Source organism: Zootoca vivipara, chromosome 9 (assembly GCF_963506605.1).
Source record: "Zootoca vivipara chromosome 9, rZooViv1.1, whole genome shotgun sequence".
In the NCBI taxonomy this organism is placed as follows: domain Eukaryota; kingdom Metazoa; phylum Chordata; class Lepidosauria; order Squamata; family Lacertidae; genus Zootoca; species Zootoca vivipara.
This window is the reverse complement of record NC_083284.1, coordinates 10755011-10777482: the sequence shown is the minus strand read 5'-3', so window position 1 is coordinate 10777482 and position 22472 is coordinate 10755011. Positions and strand designations below refer to the sequence as shown.

At 46.8% G+C, this 22472-nt stretch overlaps 1 protein-coding gene across 4 annotated transcripts in view; it reads right to left on the bottom strand.

Annotated features, from left to right (window-relative positions):
• Positions 1-3745: 3745 nt before the first annotated feature.
• The window catches only part of SEPTIN11 (septin 11), a 121756-nt gene continuing 103029 nt past the window's right edge, over positions 3746-22472 (bottom strand). For 2 of the 4 annotated variants that reach the window (XM_060278388.1, XM_035112144.2), the window contains exon 10: positions 10095-13543. In XM_060278388.1, the coding sequence (XP_060134371.1) occupies positions 13519-13543 (25 nt within the window). In that variant the 3' untranslated portion in view covers positions 10095-13518. Of the gene's footprint in view, positions 8896-10094; positions 21054-22472 lie in introns of those variants that run through there. The other 2 variants (XM_035112147.2, XM_035112146.2) reach the window with 2 other exon arrangements.

The window sequence follows — 22472 nt, the reverse complement described above, 5'->3', positions numbered from 1 at the left end:
GAAAAACAGCTACCAGATTTTTAGAAGACATCTGAAGGCAGCCCTGTTTAGGGAGGCTTTTAATGTTTAATTGATTATTTTATTTCATTTTTCTGTTGGAAGCCGCCCAGAGTGACTGGGGAAACCCAGCCAGATGGGCGGGGTATAAATAATAAATTATTATTATTAGGCCTTTTATTATTATCATCATCATCATCCTAGGCCTAATAGACAGGAGCATGAGAAGCCATTTGCACGTCAGCAAAATTAGTACATGCAAAAAATAGCTCGCTGTATCATCTCGGGCCCTTTTGTGGGTGGCGGTGGGTGGATATCTAGAAGACAGCTGCATCTCCCTTCCAATTCACCTAAAGAAAGCTAATGCATGGAAAAACTCTGCTGCAGGACACCCTTCGTATAGTATCTCACATAACAACTGCCCAACGTGAGAAAATGCTGCTTTTTTACAGTGAAAAGGGCAAGAAATCTTGGGGGGGGGGGAGAATGAGGGGAACCTCACAAAAGTTTGAAACAATCATTTAACCTAGCATTAAACATGCACTTAACTCTGCGTCTCAAAGCAGCTACCAAGTGTTAGGAAATCCAGGATTGTCATTGGAAGTCTTGAAGAAAAAAAAGGTAAAAGGCCTTAGCCATGCATCAAGTCTACCTCCACGCACAAGAGGGATCCAGAGCAAACTTGGCCAGAGGATATGCGTTACGCAGTTGTGAGAGGGCATATTGGGTAGGCTTGGTGCTTGCATGTCACGCCTGTTTGCATATTCAGTTCCTCATCCAGCTTCCACATGAAGTAGTTTTGGTTTGTGCAAGACGGTCTGTGGTGGCCGCGTGGTTGCCGACGTCTCACCTCCAAGTCATCGCTTGGCACAGATGGGAAAACAACTCTAGGGGACCTGGTGTATTCGCTGGTCTGTGGGCACCTTTCCAGGCTCCCCCTCTCACCAACCCCGCTTTTCATCATCCTCAAAGGTTCATGCCCATCAGGAAAGTGTCCTTGCACTCTGACAACGGCTCCTGCTTGCCCAGGTGTGTGTGGATCTGTGTAGAAACTATCCTAATGTATACAGCTAAAATATGCATTTCTTTTTGCACTCAGTGTTGCCTCTATTCTCTGCCCGCCACGGTCACTGGAGACCCCCAGTCTGAACAATGTCCCCCCCACCCTTGACCCGGCAGGACAAGCCTTGAGCGTGGTAGCTGTGAGATCTTCCTCTTGCAGAGTATTACTAACAACACAAAAAAGGATGCGAGGAGGGCAAACCCAGCCATTCTCCTTCAATAAGCAACCCTGCCTTTCGTTAAGCACGGCTTTCGTTATCAGGCATTCAAAATGCCCCTGTGGGTAGCACACTCTTAGTGCAGTGGAAGCGCAGTTTATAGCACAACCCCCAGAGGCCTTTCCATGGCTGGAAGAGGGGATGGTGTTTTGTCTAGCAGCAAGGGCTTGGTTACGTTGGAGCAAGACTTTGTGCCATTCTGGTGGTGCGCGTGCTGCTGTATAAACACTGGACGGCGATGGCTGAACATGGAGACCGCTCCATCACAAGTTTGCAAGGCCAGTTTGTGTTTTATTTGCATACGACTTGCACACACAAAAAAACCTTGCACAAACTCAATAGATCCGTTTAGGGATCCTTGAACGATGATGTGGTCACTGCCGAGCCACTTGCGTATGTATCTGTTGAGGAGCTCGGGCAGTTAATAAAGCTGCTCCCCCCTCCCCACAGCTTGAAAATTCTGCTTTTAGAGTAGGCTCAAAAGGTAGCTGTGTCAGCTCATGCTCCAGAGAGAGAAGGGGGTTTGGGGCCGGTTCACACATTGCAGAGGGGACTGGGTTTAATAGCAGGTGTACACTGTGCAGGGAGCTGCAGTCAATCGTAGCTCCCCAACAAATGTACCTGTAGGGTGGCATGGCATTTGCATAAAAGGTAAAGGTAAAGGAACCCCTCATTGTTAGGTCCAGTCGCGGACGACTCTGGGGTTGTGGCGCTCATCTTGCTTAACTTAGCCAAGGGAGCCGGCATACAGCTTCTGGGTCATGCGGCCAGCATGACTAAGCCGCTTCTGGCAAACCAGAGCAACGCACAGAAACGCCGTTTACCTTCCCGCCGGAGCGGTACCTATTTATCTACTTGCACTTTGATGTGCTTTCGAACTGCTAGGTGGGCAGGAGCTGGGACCAAGCAACGGGAGCTCACCCCGTCGCAGGGATTCGAACCGCCAACCTTCTGATTGGCAAGCCCTAGGCTCAGTGGTTTAGACCACAGCGCCACCCGCGTCCCTGCTATTTGCATGTGTGCCCCTAAAAATGTAATGTGTGAACTGGTCCACGGAGAGGGCACTACAGTTGCAGGAACATGGCAGTGTGTTTCATATATTAAGTTAGGCAAAGATTTGAGATAAGTTGATCACTATAGGGTGGGAGGAATGTACATCATCCCAGACGAAGGAATTCCTCTAACACAGGGGTGTCAAACTCAAATTCATCGGGGGGCCGCATCAGCAGTTTGCTCACCCTCAAAGGGCCGGTTGTATCTGTAGGACTATGTGTCCACTCTTTATTATTATAAATTATTGTCACTGCATTCAATTATTACTGTTTTTTGTAATAATGTAAGTAATAACTAGCTCTGAAAGCAAAAACATAGTCAGAATAATGGCAAGTAGGTATTCAAATGTACAATTATTGTACAATTTATTGAAAAATGATTTTTGGTAACAGAGTAATTTTTAAAAAAAACATACAAATATTGCCAAACACTGTTTATTACACATATGGCAAACACAAGGCATTAACTTTTTTTAAAACTTTTCTGACTAGATTTTACTCGCTTGCGGGGTTCTTCTCTCCTCTTTTATAATGGGCTAATTCTTGTTTTGTTTTTGGAACCGAGAGGAAATGCCTCTTAGACATTAGCTCCCTCCCTTCTTGGGTTAGAATGGAAAAGGTGGGGGAGGACTGCAGCTGACAAATATTATCCCTCCTTGCCATCGATCGGAGAGTGTATAGATGTGAGATCTTGAGGCCGGCTGCAAAGCGGCTGCTCCCCGTTGTCTCCTAGCTCTCTCGCTCTCCCCCTCAGAGGCTCCCGGCTTGTCCTCCTCCCCTCCCTCCCTCCCTCTCTCCCTCCCTCCCTCCTCTCTCTCCCTCCCTCCCTCCCGCCTTCTTTCCATCCATCCCCGCTTGTTCTCCTCCCCTTTCCCTCTCTTTAAAATTGATTTCAAGGCGCTGCCAGCCCGATAGCAGCTGTTGAGCTCTCCAGAGGGAAAGTGAGCGATCGCTTCCCTGTCAATAGCCTCCCCACTTCTCAAACAGAAAACAATCCTCCGTGAGCTGAAACTGCCAGACCAGCCATCCCTCTCTGGTGCCAGCAGAGATCTCTTTCCCCGTCCCCAGCTCCTCAAGCCCCTTCCTTTGCATCAGCCTGCAACTCCAGCCTTGCCGCCTAACCGGACTTCTCTCGAAAGCAGCGGAAGGCAGGCAGCGGGTGAATGAGCTGATGGTACCCAGCAGCCCAAGGGTTAATCTGCCCGGGTGGGCTCCGGCTGCTTCTGAGAGCCTCCCTCCCTCCCTCCCTGCGTCTCCAGCGGCCACTAACCTTGCTCAATGGCTCAGGAAACGACCCACTCTTGCCGCCGCCATTCATTTCAGGGGGCTTTGCAGGGCGAACTCCCATGGAAATGAATGGCACTTGCGCAGTAGGGTCGATCTCTCTCTCTCTCTCTCTCTGTTCAGCTGGGGGGGGGGCCAACAGGAACCCCCGGCACTCACGCGGCGGCGGTCTCAGTGGCTTAGGAGCCCTTTGGGCAGCGCGAACACGCTGGCTGCCCTCAGGAGCTCCGTGGCGCGCGCCGTGATGCCTCGCCGGAAGCCCAGCAAAGAGAAATTCTCCCGCTGCAGCTGGACTCCGCCCCCCTGAGCCCTATTGGCTGGCAGAGGGTATGATGCGGCGGCGGGGAGGGGCTGGTGCAGGGGGCCAACTACGCCCCCCTGCAGACGCGGGAGTCGGCCCCAGGCAGCACAGTGCGGCGGCGGCGGTGGCAGTGGCGGCAGCGGGCGGCGGGCGGGCTGCTCAGCGCCCCCTGCATTCTGGCGCTCTAGGCCACATGACGAGGTCTCGCGGGCCGCATGGCGAGGTCTCGCGGGCCGCATTTGGCCCGCGGGCCTTGGGTCTGACACCCGTGCTCTAACACAAACAAGAAGCAGATCACACTTAACAGACCCACTAAAACCACGCTAATACATCTTCGTTCCATGCTTACCTTGCTAGCAAGATTTTTGGCACGTTCCGGACTTTATTCCAGTCACTTTTACAGTTAATTTGTTTTTGCATATGTCCCATACAGAGGCTATAGTAAGCTATTAAGGAAACAATAAAGACATGGAAAGGATGGGAGGCTTCCTCCCCACAAATGGAATAAAAAGGAGGGTAGGAAGTACTCTTCCGATGGCAATGCAAAATATCAGAGTTTGCAAGTAAAACCCAGCTTCCTGCAGGACCACTTGGGAAACACGGGCAGATGTGGACATGTGGGTTTTTTTAAAAAGACTTGTACCAAAGGTTTTTATATATATATATAAAGGACTCTTACCCAAGATGTTTGTAAAATACGAACAACGAACAGGAACAACTTGTGTCTACAAATATGTGCATCACAAACACTTAACTGCTTAGGATATCAGGATGGCTGTGTTTTCAGCTTCCTTACGGATAATATTTACAGTGCCACAGCCTGACGTGTGAAAAGGGGCATCTCAGAATGAGATCGTATCAAACGGTGGAGGTTGGCGAGGGATCTCGGTGAATGCAATGTTGCAGTAAGGAAGCTAAAAAGGTAAAGGTCATGGACCCCTGACAGTTAAGTCCAGTCGCAGACCACTCTCGGGTTGTGGTGCTCATCTCGCTTTACAGGCCGAGGGAGCTGGCGTTTGTCCGTAGACAGTTTTCTGGGTCATGTGGCCAGCATGACTAAGCCGCTTCTGGCACAATGGAACACTGAAACCTGAGCAGCGCACGGAAACGCCGTTTACCTTCCCGCCAGAGCAGTACCTATTTATCTACTTGCACTGTTCGGGGTGCTTTCGAACTGCTAGGTTGGCAGGAGCTGGGACTGAGCAATGGGAGCTCACCCCGTCGTGGGGATTCAAACCGCTACCTTTCCCAAAACCCAGGACCTACCTTTTAATCCCTCCCCCCCCCCCCGGTTAAAATGCAGCGTTTCAAAGTGTGAGATCAAAGAGGCCGTTCTTGCAACGGAGCAGGTGAGGGTGCTGCTTTGGTGGGTGGGGGAAGAGAAGCCCACTGTGGAACTCGAGAAGGTGCCTTAAACAGATCGTTAGTCCATGTAGCTCCATACTGTCTACACTGGCTGGCAGAAGCACTCCAGGGTTTCAGGCAGGGGCTCTCTTAGCAAGACGGTCTGTTGCTGAGCTATCTACCCCTTAACCCCATAAAGAGTTGCTCATGCGCTTCTCTGGATTATACCCTAGAAGTAGCTTGATAAATGTTTGTGCCAAGGGCATCTCTACATTGGGACTGGCACAAGGAACAGAAACTCTGCTTTTTGTGCATATAGCCCAGTGTAGTTGACTCTTGACATACAGTGGTTCTCTGGGATCCAAAGGAAGAAAAGTTACACGCCCACCCCCTACACACACCTGCTTCCTGGTTATTTTAACTGGAGATTTGAATCTGGGGTGTTCTGAAGGTCTCAGCCTTTGCTCTGCCGAGTTCCTCCCCTGACTTTACACTTCCCCAAGTCGCAGCAGTGACATAATCTGCAAGGAATCCTTACAAACTTGACAGGGGTTTTTTTTGGGGGGGCGGGGTGGGGATTTTGGGCTGTGGTTAATCTTAAATTTCTACACAGCTGCTTCACCAAAATAGCACCCAAGACAGTTTATAATGTTCAGACGTCTCTTGAAAGATGGAAGTTTCTCAGCTTGATGTTTCCACTGGACACTGTAATTAAACTCCCAACGAAATCAACGAGATTAAAAGGTTTAACGGACTCTGGCTGTGCTCATACATCATGTGTAAAACAATGGCTTAGCAGTACCTGCATGAGCATGGGAGCAGTGTTTACTTAAGTTGACCTGGAACTCAGCTTCCCATTGTGTGAACCGAGGGTTGTGTTTCGTATAACTAACTCACTTTCAAAGCAAGCCAACTTCAAACCATGGTTTATCAAGTTGGTTTGTTTAAGCTAACCACAGTTAATGTAAATCACTGCCACTGGTTCCCATGCAAGAAGCAAAGTTTAAAGGAAAGCCAGCAGTGCCAAACTCCTCCTTAGCACGTGGCCAGAACCCCGCGTTTGCTCAGGGTTGTTCTTCTCATGCATGCCACACTAAACAATGGTTTGGCATAATGTTCAGACATGGTTTTTTCCTGCCCCGTTGATTTTAATTATAGGGCTGTCAACCGATAAAAGAAATCTCAGCTCAGTAACCATGCAAGTTTTAGTTGATTATAAATGTTGCTGATCATACCCAACTCGGTTCCTCTGTAACATCTGAACTGGGAGTAGCTGTGCAACCCCTGGATCCGTGTCGGCTTGCAGTGGTGGGCTGGATGTTGGCCAATGAACTGAGTCTGAATCCTGACAAGACAGAGGTGCTATACTTGAGTGGTCCCCGTCCATTACCTGTTCTAGGCAGTGCAGCACTCCCTCTGAAGCAGCAGGTACGTAGTCGGGGGGTACTCCAGGATCCATCTTTCGTCCATTGAGGCCCAAGTGTCCTTTGTGGCTACAACTTGCCTTTTACCAGATTCCACTGTCAAGAGACAGCTTCAGCTCTTCCTGGACAGGGCTAGCCCAACCACAGTTGCACCTGCCTTGTTAAATCTAGAGATCTGACTACTGCAATGCACTCTTTGTGGGACGGCCCTTAAGGTGGCCTGGAAGTAGAAGCAAGTGAAAAATGTTGCAGCTAGGTTGCTAATTTAAGTTTAAGGTTTTGGTGTTGGTATATAAAGCCTTCCTGGAGGGGCAACCCCAGCAGTGCCGCCTGTCAGTTGTACAAAGCAGAAGAACAGTGTCTATATTGTGTCTGTATGTTGCTATCACCTTACGCCTTTTGATTTTGTGGGACTTTTTGCTGCATGCCACTGAACGTTTTCAAACATGACTCGGTGACAAAGTGCCCAATTAACAAGGGGGCACGTTTTTAATTGCTACACACTGCTGGAATTGACTTATCTACTGAACGTTGAAGCTCTAATTCAGGGTTTCCCAATCTTGGGTCTCCATCTGTTTTTGGACTACAATTCCATCGCCTCTGACCAATGGTCCTGCTAGCTAGGGATGATGGGAGTTGTAGTCCCAAAACAGATGGAGATCCAAGATTGGGAAACCCTGCTCTAATTTATATGTGACTTAAGCTGAGCTTTGTGTACTGTGGACTTCAATATGTGCGGCACTGTAGAAATCAAAGTCCTGCGGTTGGGGCAAATTACCTTATTCCCCGTCTGCTAGTCACTGGGAAGTGCAAACTCTCCTTAACACCCCTCTGTCTTTTGAGATTTTACATATGCTTTCAACCCTAACCTAGTTGCAGCCATGAGGACAAGAAACCTATTTAATTTCTTCTCTTTCCAAAGTGCCTCAGGCTTCTGAATTTTGCACCTAATACCAAAGCCAGTGTGCTCATGTCCTTGGTCTCATGTGGCTTTGCTGGTGATCTGAGGATAGTGCCCAGAGTTTCATCCCATCCCGTCCCAGTTCAGCAACAGCCTTAACAGGAGCAGACCATGAGACTCAATGAAGTTCAGGGCTCCTCTGAACCAAAACCAGAGGTGTTGAGACCAACAAGTGTCTAGGCTGCTGGTCTCTTGAACCGGGACAATTGTCTTCATTTCTTAAATGTGGGCCAGTTTGGGAATCCAAGAAATCGGCCCTTACACCCCAGATGAGGGAAAGAAAGAAAGAAAGAAAGAAAGAAAGGGAATTTTTCTTCTCAGACCACTTTCACCCATTGCATTTTAAGTATATTCTTGAGAAATAATAATCAAGCATACACCTGAGAATACAATGCGTGGACGAGATAAATATGAGCACCACACACAAAGCAGTCTCTTCCGAGAGTCGGGATCAAGGATTGCATCCTGCCAAGTGTACCTGCAGGGCCAAGCCTGAGTTTCTGTGGGACAACCCACACAAATGAAACCTGAAGCAGGTTGCAATCCGAAACATGGATGGCTCCCTCCTTAAGTTCGGATAAGTCCAAACCGGTGTCGTCGTCGTTACTTCCCCCACCCTCAATTTAGGGAGTGTTATGAAGACAAATACTGGGAACCCTTGAGAGTTCATATGGCTTTCAGAACAACCTTTTTTTTGCGGTGTCTCTTGGAGAGAATTAAATTTAGTGCTAGAGCTGCGTAGGATTTTAACGCTTGAGCAATCATCTCTGGCTTTTGCACACACACACACACACACACACACACACACACACACACACACACACCTCTTTCACGCAAACACACATTCACACTCTTTTGCAGTCCGCAGTTTCCTTGTTCTCATGTCAAGCGGCAGGTGCCTGTTGTATCAAAAGGAAAGGAAGAAGAAAATTCCCAGTGCAACGTCTTGGGTTCCACCCAAGTTTTCTCTGCCACCTTTTGTGTCTGTCTGCCTGGGCAGTGTGAAAAGTCAAGGTCGGTCGCCCACAGCGAGTGGACTGACACTCATCAGGAAAGACACGCACACATACGCACATGCACACACACCGCAGTGAGTCACAGTTTCCGAAAAAGACAGAAAGGCAGAGGTGGTGGAAGAATGAGGTAACTTGTCTCCCAATGGGTGTGTCTGGCTCCTCTAATGCGCTAGTGTCCATTAGGAGAGAGGGAAGTGGACCTTGGCAAGGTGACTGACAGCTACATAAAGAAGAAGCTACGGAAAAGAGAGAGAGAGAGAGAGAGAAAGAAAAAGGTTCAGAATCCAAAAAGGGGGAAGCGAAAAGGAAAACAAAAACAAAAAAACCCGACAACAGCTGTTTGTTAAAAAAAAAGGAAACTGTGAGGGGAAAAGTGAGAAGGTAGGCTGGGGTGGGATTGATATATAGTCGGGGCTGGCAGGCATCTGCGGCCTTTCCCAAAAGAACCACAACTTGGCAATCGGAATCAAATCTAGTAATGATGCTTATTCTGCCTGTTTTGTAAATATTTCGTTCTGTTCCACATGGGGGGAGAGAGAGGGGCAAATCTCAACCCTCGAGGGCGGTTTTCAAAACACTAGGGCAAGGATCTCCATGTGTACTTTCTTTGCCTCCCCCTGCCTCAAATCTGCTCCAGAGGGTTCGAGAAGGGCTCCAAACAGATTTAAGAGGTGCATGGGAGGAGGAGTTGTTCTGCTGCACAGTCAGAAAATCTGTGCAAATCTGCAAAATAGTGCAGTGGATGCTGCCCTGCAGTCCCCAGCCCAGCCAGAGTCCAATCCCCAGCTGCCAAAATTTTGCAAGGCGCCTGCCCTCCTCCCCGTGCCATTGAATGCCCTTCAGCTGCTACGCTTATCCCTTTCTAAACTGAAGCAAAGGATTCTGAGGGGTAAGTCCCTGCCAGATCCTGGCAGTCCTCCTGCCCTTTGAACTGAATGCAGGAATGCCAAAAACAGACCCGAGTATAAAGAGGCTCTGGAACATGCAAGAATGAAGCACAGAGATGTCTGGACCTTGCCAAGATGCTGTGAGGGGGAACAAGAGAGCACAGAATGGACAATTTAAAATGGCAGTGACTGTGACCAAAAAGGGGAGAGCAACAGAAAAAGGGGGTGGGGGTGGTGGTGGTGCACAAAGCAATGATAGAAGAGACCCCTGAAGGCTGCAAACCAGCTGGGCTCAAGTGGCTCCCATTCCCAATTCTTCCCTCCCCATCGCTCCCAGAAAGATTAAGTGGCAAACCAAAATATTTTTAAAAATGAAGGCCGCAAAATAATAATAATAATAATGCATGTTAAGTTTTGCTTTCGCTTTTTAAAAATGTATTTTCTCCTTCCCGCTTTTGTGTGTTCGGACTTTTCAGAAGTGAACATCCAAGAACATATACAAAACCAAAAGAAAACCCCCAACCCTGTGTCTGTCAAATGCACAAAGATGCCGATTGTTGGTGTGCTTGGAAAAACCAAACCATTTTTGACATCGAAAAGTGTTAACAAAAAGTCTAATGGACGGATACATAACATATATATATAGCGCTATATTAACACTGTAAGTCGGTTACAAAGTCATTCTGCTAAAAACATAGGATACTTTCAAAATAGGAAATGAATAGAAGAAACTACTAAACCTAAAAAGTTTTAAGGCAGTCAGCAAACTTTTTTTCCCCTTAAAAAAATAACAACACAAAATCCCACAAAACAGAAGTATACAAACGACATATTCCTACGGCTGTTCACAGTTCAATATCGATAAAATTGGGGGAAAGGAGGAGATAAAACAGAACCCTTCATATATGTTTCAAGGCTACACTGCCAGACTCCAGCTACACAGATGTAAGGACTACTTTACCGTAAATGCAATTGTGGTTTTTTCACCCCCTTTTGGTGCAAAGATATGGCAAGGTTACAGGCTGGCGTCCATGAATGGCAAGTCAGAAAGATACAAACCTCTTAAGGTATAATAAATGTTCACAACACGTGTCTCAGTTTGTCACATAGCAAAACAAGACATTTGTAGGCATCATCCCTAGGAAAACAAATACGGCAGCTCTTGAAGCGGGGAGCCCCATGTTCATACTGCATAGAAAATCCACGATTTGGTGCGAATGGGATTAAATGGCTTCAATCTGCAAACTCTGGCTGTGTTTGTGAGTGTTGGCTGCCTATCAAATGGGGCTCGCTTGAAAACAAAAACCGTGTAAGCATCTACCTGGTAACAATGCAAGCACTCTAGGCAGCAGAAAGAGCGTGTTGGGAGTTTTGGCGGTGCAGTGTGCAGACAGTGGAGCGTGCAAGTTAAGGTTAATGTGTAAACCAGTGTGGTTGCAGCCGCCCCAAATAACAATGCACTATGACTATTAACACTGGCCTTCTTGCTTGACCCTGTGACTTCTGGTATAGCTTGCCCCAAGTGTTTATTTGCTCGTTTTGATATCACAGAAGTAGCTGCATCTCACCCAACTTGGGTGTTCATGGGATCCCAATCATATGTTAATGTCTAAGAGCTCATAGCTCCTGTTACTGGCTCACCAGTTGCCACTAACATCACATTCAATGTCAACACTAAACACACAATATATATTTTTTGGATTCCTGTTTTGGTGCTCCGTCAAGACTTTGTTCCCTTATGTTTGGAGTCTAGCCTTTCCCCTTTTGTTATTATTTTTAAGAGCCCTACCTTCCCTCAATTGTTTTTTTTCCCTTTTAGCCTGCAGGCGCCGAATTCTGCAGGTCGCCAGAAGGCTAAAAGGGAAAAAACTGAGCCAACGCTTGGCGGGAGCGGCGCCTGTGCCCCGCTCAGCGCAGGCCCACTCGCTCAGTGTGCTGCCTGCCATGGCCACCGCAGCATGAAGCGGCCAGCTGAGCCGCGAGGTGCCACGTCTAGCCTCCGCCTCTTCCCTGCCGGAGGAGCCGCCCTCCAGCCACTGCCTGCCTCCTCCAGCCCTAAAAAAAAAGGCGACAACTCTGGGAAAGGGCGGTGGTGCCGGAGGCATCTTTGCACCACGGCACCGGATATGCTTAAGACGGCCCTGGTTGTGACTGGCAATAGCAAAGCTCTAGCCTTATTGAATCTCAACTAACTCCATCAACCCTAAGTGTGTGTGTGTGTGTGTGTGTGTGTGTGTGTGTGTGTGTGGTTATGGTTATGGTGGGTAAAACCAATCAACTCTCCAGGAAGCAGCCATTGTATGGTGCTTAGAATATGAAATTACACATGGGAAAGAAGCAAGCAAGTTCAAGTTCAAGCGACAGAAGTGGGCAGGCCAGCGCTGAGCGATTTCCAAAATACCACTCTGTATTAATATCCATCACACCTTCCAGGGATGCAGACCAAGGCTGGTCTTACTTTGAAGCAACGTGAAGCCATTGCACCAAACATTTTTGTAAGAAACAAAACCACCCTCCCCCCCCCAACACCAACACCAACCCTCCCAGGGCACAGCAAAGGGGTACGGTTTTTATTCAAGTGCAAAAATATATACAGCTGCAGCTGTTACAGCCTTTGGCACTTGGAATAAGACACCGTGGACATTTCTTGTGTTCAGCAAAAAAGCAAAACAAAAAAACAACCAGATTAGAAAAAAGTTTGGGTCTTGTTTTCCTGCTCCTTTTTATAGCAAGCACTTCTTCAAAAATAAAAATAAAAGAAGTGAATGGTAAACTTCTCAATCACTTGACCTTCCTGACTAAACACTACCGGAGCTGGCCAAATACAAGAGTGAGGATTTACCCAAGGGCCAGTCATCATTTCTCTACTTATGGGTTTGAGTGACAGAATACTAAGCTAAGTGGATGGCCAGCTGACTCCAGGAAGTTATTGGGGGGGGGGACTCTGCTGTCTCATGGCAGGTATTCATAGAATCACAGAACTGCAGAGTCGGGGGGAGCCCCTAGGATAATCTATTCCAACCCCCTGCAATGCAGGAATGGGCAGCAGTTCCATATATTAAAACACATATAAAATAGAAAATAAACATGCATATTAAAAAAAATGGAGCTTGTGTCTCTAAGCTGTGTTTTTTTCTAGGACTACCAGTAAAACCTGGGTATTTAGGGTGGTTAAGCTGGGAGATCACACAAAATGGTGAAGTGGGCTTTTTTTCCCTAGCACAAAAGATAAAAATGGGAGCACCACGAAAGCGCTGTTGTTTGAAGCAAACAGGGCTGGAGTTGGGGGAGGCTCCTGTCAGTGAAGGGCCAGGCCAAAAAACAAAACAAACAAACAACAACAAATTGCATAGCCCTACCTCCAAATCACGGGGGAGGAGTAACTCATTCCTGGATAACCACCACTGCTGAAAGTGAACTAAACGTTCACGACTTGGATATGAAACATTTTTACTTGGCAGCATGATCTCTCAATGAAACTTCCTGGATATCAGATCAACGGAACAATCCTAAGCGTCTTTACTTAGAAGACCGCTCTGCAATCAATATGTACAGTACAGCACCCTTACTTGGAAGTAACTTCAACTGAACTGAATATAATTTCTGGTTCCACATGCACAGGCTCCAGCAGCAGCAAAGCCATTAAATACCCTTTGAACATTATTTGTGACTAAACTGCGCCACTGATCAAAAGGAAAAGCCAAGTTCTACCAACTGTTGCTGGACTGGAGTCACTGTGTTTGCCCACCTGCTGGTTCGCCCCCTTCTGACTGTACTACCGAGTTGCAATTTAGCCAAAGTAATATTGGAACATCTCCGCACCCCTGCCAGATCATGAGCACACCCGTTTGCAAGAAAAGAAAAAGAAAAAAGCCCTTTCGGGTAGTTCCTAAAGGTGGGCAGAATGGTCTTGTGCAGCTATACTTACATGCAAAGGAGAAAGCACATCCCAAAAGCTTTTGAGGAGAGACATTATTCCGTGCAGAGCCAAGGACTGCTGTGAAGAAAGGCATAGATACAGAAAGGAGAAGCAAGTGCAATATTTAGCAAGCTAAACGTGGTCAGGGGAGTGGCTAAAGGAGGGCAAGGTCCTGGCTCTCTGGCAGTTAATTAGCTGCCTGAAGTAGTCGTCCGGGGAACCCGTGGCCCTCCAAATGTTGTAGGACGACAACTGCCATCTTCTTTAAGCACCGGCCGTGGTGGTTGGGACTGTTGGGAGACCAGCAATATCCAAAAGGCCATAGGTGCTTCACCGTTCTGAGCTAAGGGGACCCATGCAGGTAAGCCAGCTTCCATGCATGCATCTCTTGCTGGATCGGGAGCAGGCAAATCTGGTGTCCAAATATATGCTGGGATTTGCACCTGAGTGTGGCTGCTGCTTATCTGTACTGAGCTGCTTATTATTATATCATTATTATGAATTGAATTTATATGCCGCCCTATACCCCGAGGTGCTTTCAACCGCACGCGCATTAAAACTCCGGTGCACCTACTTATGAGCAATCAAGTGACAAGAGGGTGGACTGCAGTCCACTCTAAAGGTGCCATAAAGACGCCAGGTTTTGAAACGTTTAAAAGGTGGGTTTCGAAAAGGGGGTTAAAAGAGTCAACAAATAACTTTACGTTATAGGGGTTTCTGATGGGGAGGGAGATCAGAGCAATAAGGGAAAGAAAGAAATTATTAAATCCCCCCCTCCCCCAAGAATGAATTTCATCCTCTGGATTAGTGGGCTAGGAAGGAAAGAAAGAAACCCGCAGAGTTTAAAGAAGAAAGGAGGGCAAAAGCCAGAATACATTTGGCAAAGGGGTTTGCAACAGGAGATCTATGGAGACATCTAAACCTGGGCTGCAAATAGCAGAATCTCCAGGGGCTGGGTGCCTGAACTTGGTCCTTCTTTTTGTCGTCCTAGCAACCAGGCACTGCAAGGATAGCCATAAACATATGCTGGGTCTAAACCCACTGGCCCTCAGGGATGTTCCAGACAATGCAAATCTCAACCCATATTAGTAAATGCAAAGCTAAACTGGACTGATTTTCTGATGACTGGGGGGTTGGGGTTGGGGGTTTATTTCTTGATCAATACAGCTGTTCAACCGGCAATTTTATTAATTACAGTTGCTTTTTGCACAGGGGTTGACAACAGAATCTTTATTGACTTAAACTTTACTGACTTAAGCTTTAACAAAGGAGAGAGGTGAACGTCAGACTAAAACTGAGTGGTGAATTTACAGACGTCAGCGAAGGTATCTAATAAAGTCCAACAGTGAGTCTTTGGTCTTCTGGGGCTTTCAAGAAGTTCTCATCTTTCAAAAGAAGAAGAAGGGGAAAGCCTGTGTCCTAGTCGTCACCTCTTTTCTAGACTAATCATTTGTGGGGGTCTCCAAAAACCTTCTGCCTGTTTACCAAGAAGCAAATGCTTCCAAACGTCACTAAATCAGCCCAAGAGACTTTCTGATTACTAATAATTAAGGTCCAATTCCCATATTCGCTTTTAAAGGTGGCGAAATCGTTGCGAAGGCAATTTAAGTGTGTCCATGAGGAATACTTTTCCTAGGGGCAAGATCCCATGTAGTAATGGCCAGCGTGCGACATTCTCAAATTGAAGCCCTTCTTCCAATGTCTCCATCGGTGACCGTGTGGGGCCCCTCTCATAAGATATAGGCCTGGGTTAGATGTTTCCCAGGTTGGCTATGCATTTTGTGGGACAGAGTAGTTGTGGCTTCCTCTCACACACCAAACATGGCAGAATGCCTGACGCACATGCAAAGGGCCCATTTCTGCAATCTCTCCTCACTTTTTTTACGGGGCGGGAACACTTTTGTGGAGTCAGGATTCCACAAAGAGTGACCACACTGCATGTTGTTTTAGGGCAGGGGTTGAGAAATAGCAGAGCCAGGGGCCAAATGTGGCCCTCCAGGCCTCACCATGTGGCCCCTGGAACTCTCCTCTGGCCACACACACCCCACTGGCCCTTGCTTTATATTTCAAGTGTTTTGATCTGGGTGTGATGTGCTTTCAAACTGATAATGTCTCTGGATGGGGACAGAGAGGGGTGAAACAGGCAGAAACTAGCTTGCCTCTGATCCCATCAAACACATCAGAACGTGGCCCTTGGAAGGCTGTGCATCAGCACAAGCGGCCCTCAGGCTGAAAGAAGAGCCCACCCATGGCACAGAGGCTGGGGATAACTTTTACCTGTTCCTCCAACCACTCAAACTGCGTTACTCGTCTGCTAAGTATCTGAATGGAGCTATACCATAGGTAGGCAAACTAAGGCCCGGGGGCAAGATCTGACCCAATGGCCTTCTAAATCCGGCCTGCAGATGGTCCAGGAATCGGGCGTGTTTTTACATGAGTAGAATGTGTGCTTTTATTTAAAATGCATCTCTGGGTTATTTGTGGGGCATAGGAATTCGTTCACCCCCCCCAAAAAAAATAGTCTGGCCCCCCACAAGGTCTGAGGGACAGTGGACCAGACCCCTGCTGAAAATGTTTGCTGATCCCTGAGCTATACTGACTGCTGGAAATTGACAAGACAAAATGCTTGCTTTAGCAAGGACGCATATTGTGGGCTACTATCTGTCTTCTAACCTGGCACATTAGCCACTTGCCTACTCACCTGTGGTGACTAAGTCCTGCTTCTAGGTGATCAGATAAGGAGGCTTTTGAAAACTGAACGGGGCTTGCGGCGGCGGCGGGGGGGGGGCACAGGAGGTGGCCTAGGTGCCGCAAGGGCTGGCACTGACATGCATGGGCAGGCTGGCTTATCTGCAAGGCTGTCAAGCGCCTGGTAAGTCACGTGCCTGTACGGCCTCCTCACCAAGCTGGGAAGAGAATTCTATTACCCTCCTGTTCTGATTTCTCTGGAGAAACTTCTGGTCAAGTTCTCTTTACTGCTTGGTAGGTTGCAATAGATGGAAAACACCTTATTTCTCAGCGGGGTTCTCTTAAACTAAGCAGGAGGAACAAATGAAATACTTTAAACAAATTGAGCAGGCACAAAAGCCGATTAGGAATAAGGACACACACAGACATGGCTGGTGCAAACACAGCACACAAAGCATTCAAGCTTCGGGAAACTTGAACATATAGTCGCACAACGAAGCTGCTGTACTGCATGGTTAGGAAACTGGCTCCTTCTGTTCAAGGCCAAGAGAGAAGCAGTCGCTCGGATTGCTGCTTTTCATCCAGCTTGCTTAGCTGGCGAGCCCTTCTTTCGGCCGCCACTGAAGCAGCTTTAGCCAACCTAGAGCCCACCAGATGCTTCGGATTACATGTTCTGAAGCATCGGAAGGGCACCAGGTTGGCAACGGCTGCATTACAGCAAAGCACAAAACTGGTCCTATCTTTTGCTGGTCTGCCTCCCTTTGGGCAGGTTTTCAGCCATCCTGCTAAGGGTGTTCACACATCATATTCCACAAAGGCACAACCTGTGCATGCAGACAGCTGAGATGGGACACGTGAACAGTTGATGTAAAGTTTCAACCAGTCCGTTTGCACCTCTGGGCTCCACAAATCGACACGTTTACACCCTGCCACACAAAGACTTGTTCACCCGCAGAGGCAGCTTGAACCTGTGTTTAGTGTGATGTGTGAACCAGCCTTCTGGCATTTGCTAAGAACTATGTTCTTAGCAAACAGATTAGCCTTTTTGCTGCTTAAGAGCAAGGGAAGAGGAAGAAGAAAAAAAGACACCTTGGTGGTTTGGCAGAGAAGCAAGCAAAGTTGGAAAGCGAAGGGAGGGTAGTGACTTTGGTGAGGAGCGTAATTTCAAAGAGTGCTTTTTTAAAGGTAAGAAACAGGAGACTACCTAGCTGGAAGCAGAGGGGAAATTGGCTGCACGTCAGCAGTAGAGGGAAGCAGAAGGTAAACAGGACTCGCCATCTCTTGGAAAGTGTCAGAAAGGAAAATGTTCTGTCCAGCACAGAAAAATACAAACAGTTAAATACTTCAGAGTCAGCTTCACAACAAGTTAAAGTGAGAGCGAAGGAGGAAGAGGAGGTTGGCTACGGGGTGAGATTTCATTCCAATATTTGCCTTGGCTGGCACATACAATTTCAAAGTGAAAACAGTAAAAGTAATCTGGACAGGAGAAGGCTTGTCTTCCCTCACAGCTCTACACTGAGTCCGAGCAAGTTTAGAAACTCGCTTGGCTGCCACACGGCTTCACATTCTGCTCAAGAAACCTGTCAAATGCTGTTTTTAAACAAAGGTGCCGAGACCACAAGCTATGCCTTCCACAGTTCCCTGGGAAGCCGTGGTGGTTAGACCAGCTCCATAAAGTTGTGACGTTAATGAGATATAAACTGATCTGAAAGTCACTGGAATTCAAAGGCTCTGTATCCCTTCTATCCCTGCTTGGCTCAACCTTGGATGGACAGTACATTGGTTGCAGGCAAGGTGTTACTGAAACCTGTTTTAAAAAATACATGCGGCATATTCGCTCTGCAGAAAGTCAGGGTGCTGTGGCCATTTCTCTCTCCTGTGGGCCCAGCCTTTGACAAACATGTCTCCCACCTCCGCCGAAATGTCTACAACTCCCACCAGCCCCCATCATGTTCTGGCTGGGCTCTTATGGGAGAGGTAGTCGAAAACACCTGAAGGTTGGTGAAGGCTGCTCTAGGCTCTGTACGTTCCAAAACCCTCACATTCCCACAATACTCTTACTCTCTACCTACTTGCCAGTTTTTGTTGTGTAAATCCTGCTAGCCATTAACAAGCACACTCATGCACCCATTCCTGGCACTCTGATGAGCATGCGTCTGCTCCCAAACACCTATTTTTCAACACCACTATTTAAAACTTTGGGTGCACGCTCAGAAACAAAGCAAAGCAGATTTGGGTGCACATCTACAATTGTGCAGGTGCCTATGACTGTAGTCTGGCAATGCTTTTGCTCGCTCAGCCCCAGCCACTCTGGGCGGCTTCCAACAGAAAAATAAAACACAGTGATCTATTAAACATTAAAAGCCTCCCTGAACAGGGCTGCCTTCAGATGTCTTCTAAAAGTCTGGTAGTTGTTTTCCTCTTTGACATCTGTTGGGAGGACATTCCACAGGGCAGGCGCCACCACCGAGAAGGCCCTCTTTTAGGAAAAAAAGCACTGGCTGCATCTACACCACAATTCAACAATGTTAAAAACAGAAGAGATCATGTGGTAGCACAGTGATTGTAAGGCCCGCAAGCTATTTGGAACTGCTATTCATTTCTAAGAACTGAGAAATGAAAGATGAATCTTTTACATTGAGCTCATATACTTACACAAATTTAGGAAGATAGTCCTATTCATTTAAAATCAGATGACAAGAACAACGCCCATCACCCATAAGACTGAGCCCTAAGGGAGTAGGTTTAATTCCCTCATTTCAGAATAAAACAGATCACTAATTCTTTCAGTAAATCCTTGATGCTGTAAAGATTACTAACATTCCAGGGATGTTTCCCCTGTGCTAGCTGATGCCCTTGTGGCTCCTCTGTGTCCAGACATTTGTAGCAGGCTATCCTCCATCAATTAAAAATAATAATGTGCAGCTCTGGTTTGGACATGAGCTGCCTTTGTTAGTTATATCATGTTTGCTGCGAGGTTTGGTTAAAAGCAAGGTCAAAACTTACTGGGGGAGCCTGTTAAAAAGGACACGCCAAAAGCGAAAAGCATCCAATAAGTTACAAAAGGCATCATGCATGTGCGAAGTCATGCAAGGTCAGTAAGAGACATGTCACAAATCCTGAGCCTGGGGCTTCTTCCGAGAAGTTGCAAGCTATTTCCAGAAGAAGTCTTAGACGGAGTGGGACCGGTGGATTTAGACCACTTTTGTGTCAGGATGAAAGAGCCTTAGGACCCATCTGCATTCAACATTTAAAGCAGTGTCATACCACTTTAAACAGCCATGGCCCCCCCCCAATAATTCTGGGAATGGTAGTTTAAAATTGCTCAGAGTTGTTAGGAGGTCGCAATTCCCCTCGCAGACCTACAATTCCTAGAGTGGTTTAATAATCAATTGTTCTTCCCAGGGAACTCTGGGAATTGTAGCTCTGTGCCTCGTCACCCTTAACAAACTCCACTTCCCAGGATTCTCTGGAGGAGAAGCCATGGCTGTTTTAAATGGAATGTTTTAAATGCAAAGGGCAAGCGGGGCCCTACTCTATATCAACAGTTTGCTTCAGAGGTGGTCCCACAGGACTCCTGAGGCTACTGTTCTAAGACAGTGTTTCGGCTGTTTTTGGACTACAACTCCCACCATCCCATCACCTTGTTCAGTCCTGGACTGGCTTTGCTAGTTGGAGAAATGGGTTGCAACTGGGGGTTGGGGAGGGTTTGTGTGAAAAGGTGACCATAGTGAGCCAGTTCAGTACAAATGGAATGTGCTATACATAGCCAAAATTCCTGAGCATGGCTATAATCCTCCTCTGCTCTGACAAGTGATGCAGTTTTTCGAAATATCATAGCCCCGGTGCAGTTGACCACACAGCAATTTGCATGTGTAGTGGGACTTTAATTCTGTCGTCTTCTTCTTTAAACCCTAAATAGTATCCCCTTTGTACTAAATCTTCTTCTGAAGGAAAATCAAGGCACGGCCCTGAGACTCACAAAAGTCCCATTGACTTCAATGGGAGGAAAATGTAAACATGTACTTAAACCTTCCATAAAACAAACCCATGGACTTTAAAGGGTTTTATGGTGGCTGGATGGTGTCCTCGCTAAGAGGTGCACTGGTGCGGGGGGGGGGGGGTGAGTAGGAGTTTGCCATTCAAAATGGAAAAAGAAGATGCATAAGCCCGTTGTATGAAAGCAACCCAAGTTTCAGACACCTCGATAGGATTTCAAGAGGACCATGGCCAAAAGGTGGATGCAAGTGCAATGAACAAGACCCAAGTTTAAAATTGTTACAATCTACAGGTGAAACTTGGAAAATTAGAATATGGTCGAAAAGTGCATTTATTTCAGTAATGCAACTTAAAAGGTGAAAGCAATATATGAGATAGATGCATGACATGCAAAGCAAGATCTGTCAAGCCTTTTTTGTTGTTGTAATTATAATTATTTGTCGTTAGGCGGGTCAACTATAAATGGAATGCAATTAATGAAATGTAATAGCGATGTTTATTTTTGTATTATTGTAACTATTTGTTTTATTATTGTGGAATTTCCAAAAGAAAGCATTTGTAAAAATAATAAAAAAATAATAATAAGTTGCATTACTGAAATAAATGCACTTTTCGACGATATTCTAATTTTCTGAGTTTCACCTGTAGTTCCAGCTCCCATTCCAATCAATTTTACAATTTCTGTTCTTCAGAGGAAGAAGGAATATCCCCAATAAAGCCCAAGGCCAGGTAGCCCTTGCTCCAACACCCACCCACCACAGTATTATTAATATAGCAAGGATTTGTGTTTAAAAGGGGAGAGAGAGAGAGAGAGAAACAAAGATGGCTGAAACTCATTACTGCAAAAGCAGGTGAATGCAGGAACATCCTTTGACTTGGCAGGCTTTATGTGAAGCTTGAACTGCAAATCAAAAAACAAACACGAGAACAGAAATGTTAGAAATAATAGCAACTCAAAAAGGGGGGGAATTAAATTGGGGGGGGGATCAGTGGGAAACAACAAGGAAGCTGGCAACAGCTTCTTGCTTCATGGCAGAGTGTTGTGCAAAGGGGATTATTATGGAATGGGAAGGAATGAAAACCAACCAACCAACCCTTAACCTTTAAAATCCATGCTAAGTTCTTATTGTGGGGAAGCCTGGTAGCAAAGACATAAAACACAGACCAAAAGCCACACAGCATTTTTTAAATTTAGGGCCATGTGTGACAAAAACAGGATGGTCTGGTCGGTTAATAATTTCCCCAGTTAATGCTCTGGTTCCAGTGACAGACACAAGCAGCTGCCTCTCATAAATTTGTAGTGTTGGAAGGGATTCCGAGGGTCATCTATTCCAGCCCCTTGCAATGCAGGATTCTCAACACATGGTTCCCCATCCAACTTGGACCCTGCTTATCTTTGCAAGTGTGCCAGCAGTTTTATTGCTGCACCACTAGGAGGCTTCGCTGGTCCATCTACCTGTCTGTTCCAGCCTTCCCAAAGCAGGTACTCTCCACATGTTTTGGATGTTTGTTCCTGAGTACTGGCCATGCCAGCTGTGGCTGATGGGAGCTTGGAGCCCAACGACATATGGGCAGTTCCAGCTTGGAGAAGGCTAGTGTCCTTTTTGAGTAGTTTGGGAAAGGGGCATAGCTCAGCCATAGGATGCATGCAAGAGGTTCCCAGGCTTAATCCTCTGTGTCTCCAGGTTGGGTGGGGAAAGACTCCTGCCTGAGACTCTGGAGAGCTACTGCCAATCAATGTAGACAGGACCGAGCTAAATGGACCTATAATCTGTACAAGGCAGCTTTCTGTGTACCTCCAAGAGCTCAGGCAAAGGCCTTTCCCCAGTGTTGCTATTGGAGAGCCTTTCAACTGGGCATGCCAGGACTTCAACCTGGGGCCCTTCTTCATGCAAGCACACACATTCCCTCTAATGCCCTCCTTAGATGCGCATGGGATAAAGGGAGCAGAGCCTCATGTGCAAAGAAATGCATGTGCCGATGGGCTCGCTCCACTGGAATGAATGCAAAAGTTCCTGCAAGCATTGGAACACAACAATTTAATGAGAGATTTAGAAAGCATATACCAGTTAATTGGCAAATCACTATCCTTGAGTAGCATACTGTACTTTGCACTTAAAAAAACACACCCAACCTCAACAACCCTTAATTGAGCAAAGGAACAGACACCCACCACAAAACACTAGGCAAACGAAGTACCTTGGAAAAGATCTTTAGTAATCTTGATGAAGCAAACAAAGCTCCACATCTCTCAGAATTAACAAGCTAGCATGTTTGAAAATTGTAGCTAAAGGAATGCATGCTGCAAGAGTGCATGTTA